Here is a 7,168-nt window from a genome sequence, read left to right as displayed (position 1 = left end):
GTCGGCGGGCTCGGCTCGCCTCGGGGTATACCGCCGCAACGGCAGGTCACCCTCCATCCGCAGTCGGGTCTCCCCACGCACGGCAGCGCCGCCGGCGTCTGCCGCCCGTGCCGCCCGATGCCGTATTTCACCCTTCATGGGTTCGGAGGCGGCCAGCACACCCCTAATGAGATTATTCGGCCGGTATGAGACGCGGCCGTCAACACGCTTTCGCGCGCCTCTGTCGCCGCCGACGGGCCTGAATATTCATACCGGGCGAGGCGCGTCTCCGCGTCCCGCATTACCGCTCATAATGTGTCTAATGGAATTAGGAGTCGCCTGGACCGCAGACGCTCGGGCGGCGGCGGCCCGGCGAGCGCCGTCACGAAGTCCGTCGCGCCGCGCGGCGGGATGGCGGTGCTGTCTGTCGCGCCGCGCGGCCGGATCGATCTGCGGCTTCTATCCAGGATGTGGGGTGGAAGGAGTGCGTATTCCTGTGCGTGGTGGGGGACACGTCTGTCGAGTTGGTGTTTGAGGTGCGGTGTCGCCGCCGCGGTAGCAGCAGGCGTTAGCTGGATCATTTCCCGGCCGCGAGGGTGTTGGCGAACGGCCGCCGGCGCCCGGCGGCGACGCGGACGCGGCGCCTCCCCTCCCCGCCAGCGTCGGTGCTTCGTTCCGGTGGGGCGGCGGCGGCGTCTCTGGCGTCGCCGCCGGCCGCTGCCCGGCCGTCCCCTGCTGATGGCAATGTCTGGCCGGGACAGTCGATCAATCGCGCGTCGCGTCCGGCGACGCCCGGCGGCCGGCGCGGCGGTGGCGCAGCCGGACCAAGCCGACTGTCCGGCGTCGTTAGCGCCCGGATTGATGACCGGACTAGAGCTGTCTCGTTCGATGTGCCCCCCTCCAACTCTTTACTTCTACTAAACGTCCGGCGACAAATTGAAACGCATCCAGACCGCGGCGGCGCCGCCAAATTGAGGCCGAAAAAGTAAATAACCGCGGCGCGGTAATAGCCGCGCCGTTTTTGCCGACGTGCGCCGTTTCCTCGGCGCGGGTCTGGGTGCGTCGGTGGGGAGCTGTTGGCGCCTCGACCTGCGCGCCGCGTCGCACGCGGTGACCTGCGGTGGTCGGCGTGACGCGCGCGTCTGTCGGTGCCAGCATAAACAATTCGAGTGTGGCGCGGTGGGCACGTTCGCGGCGCGGCCAGCGCGGCCAGACAATGCTCGGCCCCGGCGGCGCAGTAATCACACCGTGCAGCTGTAAATCACGCCGGTAAACGTGACTAATCACTCCTGATTTACGCCGCTTTGTTTCGGGTTCGATGACGCGGAGGGCGCGGAGTCGGCCGGCCTCAGCGCACCGACCGGCGGCAGAGACGCCCTCTCCCCTCTCCCGGGTCACGTGGCCCGCCCCGGGTCACGTGGTCTGCTAGCTGGGGTCGGCGGGGCTGGGCTTGCCGGAGCCATGATTGTGGTGTGTCGGCTGTCGCGATGGCGCATCCTGCAGCGTCAGGATCGATTTGATCCCGGACGAACGTCGTGTGTGCAGTCCATATCCGCCACACCGCTGACATACCGACATCGGTAAGGACCGGTCGATTGGCGGCAGCTGGACCTGCGATGTGGCGCCGGTCCCAAGCAGAACTTTTCGACGTTCTAGGCGTTGAGTTCCCACACTGAGAGCCTCGCGGAAATGCCTGTGGTGTGAACGCCCAAAATATCGCTCGAACGCCACGCCAGATGAGACTTGTGCGCTCGACGCCTACCTTCGCCCTGTGATGCCGCGGTGTCCACGGCGTGCAGCGGCGCTGCCGTGTCGTGCCGTGCCGTGCCGTGCCGTGCCGTGCCGTGCCGCGCGGCAGAGGACGAGGAGCAGGCTGTGACGTGCCGTGTCTCTCCGCAGGGGAGGAGGAGCAGGCACTGCTGGCTGCGGCCGCTGCCGGCGCCGCCACCCGCGACGCCGCCGCCGCCACCGACGCCGGCCCGACCGACGACGGTGATGCGGCCATGGCCAGCGACGACGAGAGCGACTGCTCCGACAAGATGCTGCTGGGCGCCGCCACCTCTACCTCCTGGTGCGTCTCGGCGGCTATCGGTCTAGACATTCCTCTTTTTCTGCTGTCTTTGTGATGAATCCTGCCCGGTTGTTTGGCGTATGGGACTGCTGAATGATGTTGCAGATCCGTTCATTATGGCACCCGATTTTATGTGCATCCTCCATTGCGGTACTTAGACAGAAATACAAGTGACAGAGCTGGGGATCATGTGCTGATGTTGATGTTATTGTAGTAATATGAGTATTGTGAAATTAATAATTTAATAGTAAATATATTAATAATAAATACAAGGTCGCTAACTCAGTATTAGAACTTTGAACTCATAATGGTCTATCAAAAACGAAGTCATAATGGCCTATCGATAACAGACTTCCGGGGTTTTTCTAGCATGTCATTGCTAGTTTTACACTGGTGGATTTCGGAGTAAAGCTGCGTGTCTGGGAAATCAGAGATACAGGGTTCGATTATCTGCGGCACCGCCCTCCCAGCTGGTGTAAGGGACACGAGACGCCATACAGCAGCAATAACTGAGTGCTCATAACTCGTGAAGACCCAGTGACGCTTACTTCAGAGTGAGCGAGCGCTTTCTAAGTGGGTTTTATCGAATAATTACGCAGCCTAAGCTGTAGAAATTCCGTTTTTATCTTACTCAAATTTTGGTGCATTGACAACCAGATAATGTCGGCTGTTGGCGCGGTTGGCTCGCTCTCCACCTGTGACAGCGGCGCCACCCGCTGGCGGTCGCCCGAGCTCTGGCCGAGCTCGCCGCCGCCCACTGACGCTGGTCCGGCCCTGCCGCAGGGACGGCGTCGGCTCGCGGCCGAGCTCGGCGCAGTCCGCCGAGCTGGCGATGCGCTCCGGCTACGGCAGCCCGCCCGATCCAGCCTGCTCGCCGCCGGACGTGCTCGACTTCAGCGTGCGCCGGCCGGCCAGCGCCAGCTCGGAGGAGGCGGCGCGGCCGGCGCTCGGTGGCGACTCGCCGCTCGACCTGAGCGTGCCGCGCCGCCGGCCCGGCCACAACATCGACCAGCTGATGGCGCGCAAGCAGCCGCGGCTCGACGCCAAGCCGCCGCCCACCTTTCTCTCGCCGTGGGACAAGCGCTTCCCGTTCCAGTTTGCGGCCGGCGGCGGCCTGCCCAAGCTGGACGGCTGGAACGGCAAGCAGGAGGAGCCGCCCAGCTCGCAGAAGCTGCCGCCCTACACCAAGTCGCCGACGCCGAGCGAGGCCTCGCGCGCGCTCGAGCGCATGCAGGAGCTGACCAAACTGTCGGGCGAGCCGAGCGACCTGTTCCGCACTCTCGGTCAGCGGCCGAACGTCTGGCAGAACCAGTGGATGAGCCGCGGGGTGGAGCAGGCCCGGGACGTGCTCAAGTGCGTCTGGTGCAAGATCTCGTTCAACACGCTGGCTGAGCTGACGGCGCACATGCGCGAGGCGCGCCACACGGCCATGCCGACGCCGCCGGCCATCCCGCCCTCGCCGTCCACGTCGTCGTCCACGTCGGAGGCCATCAGCTCGCTGAAGGAGACGATGCCGCTGCCGAGGAAGCTGGTGCGCGGCCAGGACGTGTGGCTGGGCAAGGGGGCCGAGCAGACGCGCCAGATCCTCAAATGCATGTGGTGCGGCCAGAGCTTCAAGTCGCTGGACGAAATGACGCAGCACATGCAGAAGACGCAACACTACACCAACATCATTTCGCAGGAGCAGATCATCTCGTGGAAGTCGCCCGACACCAAGACGGCGTCACAGAGCCACGTGAATGCCGTTCTCACGTGTAAGGTCTGCGACCAGGCATTCTCCAGTCTGAAGGAGCTCAGCAACCACATGGTCAAGTACTCGCACTACAAGGAACATATCATGCGCTCGATCAGCGAGTCAGGCGGCCGGCGGCGGCAGACGCGAGAGAAGCGCAAGAAGTCGCTGCCGGTGCGGAAGCTGCTTGAGTTGGAGCGGGCGCAGGGTGAACTCAAGGCGGAACGCGCCGTAAAGGAGGGCGCAGGCAAGATCACATGCGAGAAGTGCGCAGCGCGCATCGACACGCCGCTGTTCGTCGAGCATATCAGGACGTGCCCGGGCAAGACGGCCGCCTCCAAGAGCCCGAGCGAGACGTCCAACTCGGCCAGCGACCGCAAGACGCCCGGTGAGGAGGAGGACGAGTCGACGGCGGCGGCGGCGGCGGCAGCGGCAGCAGCCGCGGCGGCGGTGGCGCGAGAACCGGCCGCCGATGCCAGCTCCTCGCCGTCGGCCATCAACGCGCTGGAGCGCCTCATCGAGAAGAGCCTGAACCCGCGGCAGCGCGCCAGCGCACCGGCGGCCGCTTTCCAGGGCGCCAGCATCCTCAAGCGGCTGGGCATCGACGAGAGTCTGGACTACTCTCGGCCGCTGCTGGACGGCGGCGGGCCGGCGCCGCGGCCGCGCTCCGGCAGCGAGTCGAGCGGCGCGTCCGAGGCGCGCTACGAGAGCGACGCCGAGTCCGAGCGGCCCGCCGCCGCGCTGCCGTTGCCGCTGCCCCTGCCGCTGCCGCTGCCGCCGCTGCGCTGCGACGAGAACGGAACCAAAGAGGGCGGACGCAGCGGCGCCGGCACGCCGGCCGGCGACGAGGCCAAGAAGAGCGACGGCTCGGCGAGCCCGGCGGCCGGCAGCGAGCGGGCGCTGACGCCGCGCTCCGCCGCCGACAGCGACCGCTCGACGCCGGCGGGGGAACCGGCCGAGCCGCGTCGGCCCGGCGCCGGCTCGGCCAACCCGCTGGCCGCGCTCCAGAAGCTCTGCGACAAGACGGACACGCCGCCGCCGCGCGCCAGCGCCGGCGGCGCGGCCGGCCCGCCGCAGGGCGCCCCCGGCGCCATCTTGGCCTTCTCTTGGGCCTGCAACGACGCGGTTATGACCGACTCCATTATGAAGTGTGCTTTCTGTGATACTCCGTTCATATCAAAAGGCGCGTACCGGCACCACCTGTCCAAGATGCACTTTGTCAAGGACGGGATGGTGCCGGAGGCGGGCACCGGCAAGGCGAGCTCTAGCGGTAAGGCGCACCCGCGCTCGCCGCCCTCATCGAGCAACTCCAGTGTAGACGAGACGTCCCACTCGAAATTTCTCAAGTACACCGAACTCGCGAAGCAGCTCTCATCCAAGTATGTCGTAGAGTAGAGTGGTCGTCTGTGGTGTAGCGCTCTCCTCTTCTCCACCCGGTGGACCGCCGCGTGCGCTCGTGTTTTAGATACGCCGTACCTACTTGCGTTGACCCGCGTCTCGCCTCTCCGCCCTGCTCTACTGTCTCTCCGCTCCGCCGTGTCATCAGCTGTTTTGGGTTTGTATTTATGTGTGTGTGAGAGAGAAAGAGAGAGAGAGAGAGAGAGGGAAGGAGAGTGTGTGTGTGTGTGTGTGTGCAAGCGCGGCGCGCGTGTTCGTGGGCGGCGGCGGCGGCGGCGGCGGTGGTGGTGGTGGCGCGGTGCGTGACGCTCTGCCGGACGCGCACCCGGCACGTAGGTTCGTGCCCGCCTGAATGACAGCACATCCTCCCCGGCGTCGCGGTGCCGGCAATTATCGCGAACGCCAAAACTGCGGCCGTCAGTCGCCCGACGGCGGGCCGCCGCGCTCGTGACGCGCCAGTTTTGTCGTCACGTCACGAGTGCGCCGCGATTGGCGCACGGCAGCTGCGCCCCGACCGCCGCGCGACTTTTTCCGGTGCTAATTTATGCCGATTTGCGGCGATGTCCCGGCGACCGGCATGATCCCGTACACCGTTTGCCGTCGGCCGTCTGCCGTCGTGACAGCGGCGGACGGTCGGCTGGCGCGCTGCCCGGCAAAAGGTGTACCCTGGCTGGCCGATATCAAAGGATAAGTCATTAAAAACTGTCAGACGGCGCACCGAGTGACGTTTGAAAGCTATTTGTACTAATCGTATGACATGCACGCTGTCGGCGTCACTCTATTGACATCTCAAAGGCGGCTCGAAGCTGTCAAGATTAATGAAAGGCCACGATCGATAGGCCGGACTCAGTCGTGGACGCCCCTTTGTTGCAACCGGTTGCATTGTCATCGTGCAACATTGTTCAAATAATACTTACTCACGACCAAGTGCGGAGGCGGCGCGGCCGCGGCGGCCATGGATTCCCTGTTGGCGTGAAGCGAAGCGGGTCGGCGGTCCGGCCGTCAGCGCCGCGCCGCGCGAGACGTGACCCCGGGCCGGAGGTCGACCGTGACGGCTGCCCGGCCGCGTGGGACGCCGCACCGTGCCGCACGAAAAAAGAACCGAGGCGTCGCTTCTGATCACCAATTATTGTCGTTTTCCTTCACCCTTCTCGGCGATTTTTACGTGGGCTTTTTACGCCGGATAATGACTCGTAATTACGAGCAGTCGCTGTCACGAAAGCCCACTGCCTGTCGCTCAGCTGGCTTCTTGATCGACAGTCTACCTGTTTAACAAAACCTATACATGACTGACAAAATTTCTCTATTGATTCTTTTTCGCCCGTACGGCGTTTTTGTGAGGGCCATAATTACAGACCAGCTTCTTACCCCGGCGCTTCAAGTTGACGGTCCCGGCGTCGGTAGACAGGCACGAACCCGCGCCAGTCCTGCCACGTCGATCACACATCGGCTAAGTATAGTAATTTGGACCATCAAAGCCGTTGCCAGATTTGCATGGCATATCATCATGTCACACCACGCGAAGCCATTCCACCGCGCGGCGGTCGCCGGAAGGGTTGGCGTCGGCTGCCGTCAGAGCGGCGGCCGCGCCGCACCGGAGTTCGACGCGCCGTTTTTGGCCGTTTTTGCCGGGATTCGGCGGCGAAAAATGGTCACGTTTCTATGGTTACGGCTGCCAGCAGCGGCCGCCGCCGCGCCCGGCCGGCCGCGCTCGTGAGCATTTTTGTCGCCGCCGAGCGCGGCGCCTCTCAGGGAGACGTGATCCGTCTGGCGCGCAACGCGCCGCGCGTGCACGGACAAAAATGGCGCCATTGTGGCCGTCCGGTAATTGGCCGGTCCGATGCGTCCGTACGGATGGACGCGGCCGCTCGGTCCCGCCGCCGCCGCCGCCGCCGCCGCCGCCGCCGCCGCTGCCGCCGATGACGCCGATGCCACCGCTGCTGACGCCACCGCCGCCGACACCGACGCGTTTGCGTGCCGCGCTCATG

At 65.0% G+C, this 7,168-nt stretch overlaps 1 protein-coding gene across 1 annotated transcript in view; it reads left to right on the top strand.

Annotated features, from left to right (window-relative positions):
- LOC119097171 (protein tiptop) overlaps positions 1 to 5,419 on the top strand; it is a 70,966-nt gene extending 65,547 nt beyond the window's left edge. The window contains exons 2-5 of the mRNA XM_037220229.1: positions 1,879 to 2,050; positions 2,834 to 2,956; positions 3,026 to 4,439; positions 4,860 to 5,419. Coding sequence (XP_037076124.1) covers positions 1,879 to 2,050; positions 2,834 to 2,956; positions 3,026 to 4,439; positions 4,860 to 5,177 — 2,027 coding nt within the window. The 3' untranslated portion in view covers positions 5,178 to 5,419. The remainder of the gene's footprint in view (positions 1 to 1,878; positions 2,051 to 2,833; positions 2,957 to 3,025; positions 4,440 to 4,859) is intronic.
- The last annotated feature ends 1,749 nt before the right edge of the window (positions 5,420 to 7,168 follow it).

The sequence above is a fragment of the Pollicipes pollicipes genome, unplaced genomic scaffold (genome assembly GCF_011947565.3).
Source record: "Pollicipes pollicipes isolate AB1234 unplaced genomic scaffold, Ppol_2.1 Scaffold_4295;HRSCAF=5057_pilon_pilon_pilon, whole genome shotgun sequence".
Taxonomy (NCBI): domain Eukaryota; kingdom Metazoa; phylum Arthropoda; class Thecostraca; order Pollicipedomorpha; family Pollicipedidae; genus Pollicipes; species Pollicipes pollicipes.
This window is presented reverse-complemented; position numbering and strand designations above follow the sequence as displayed.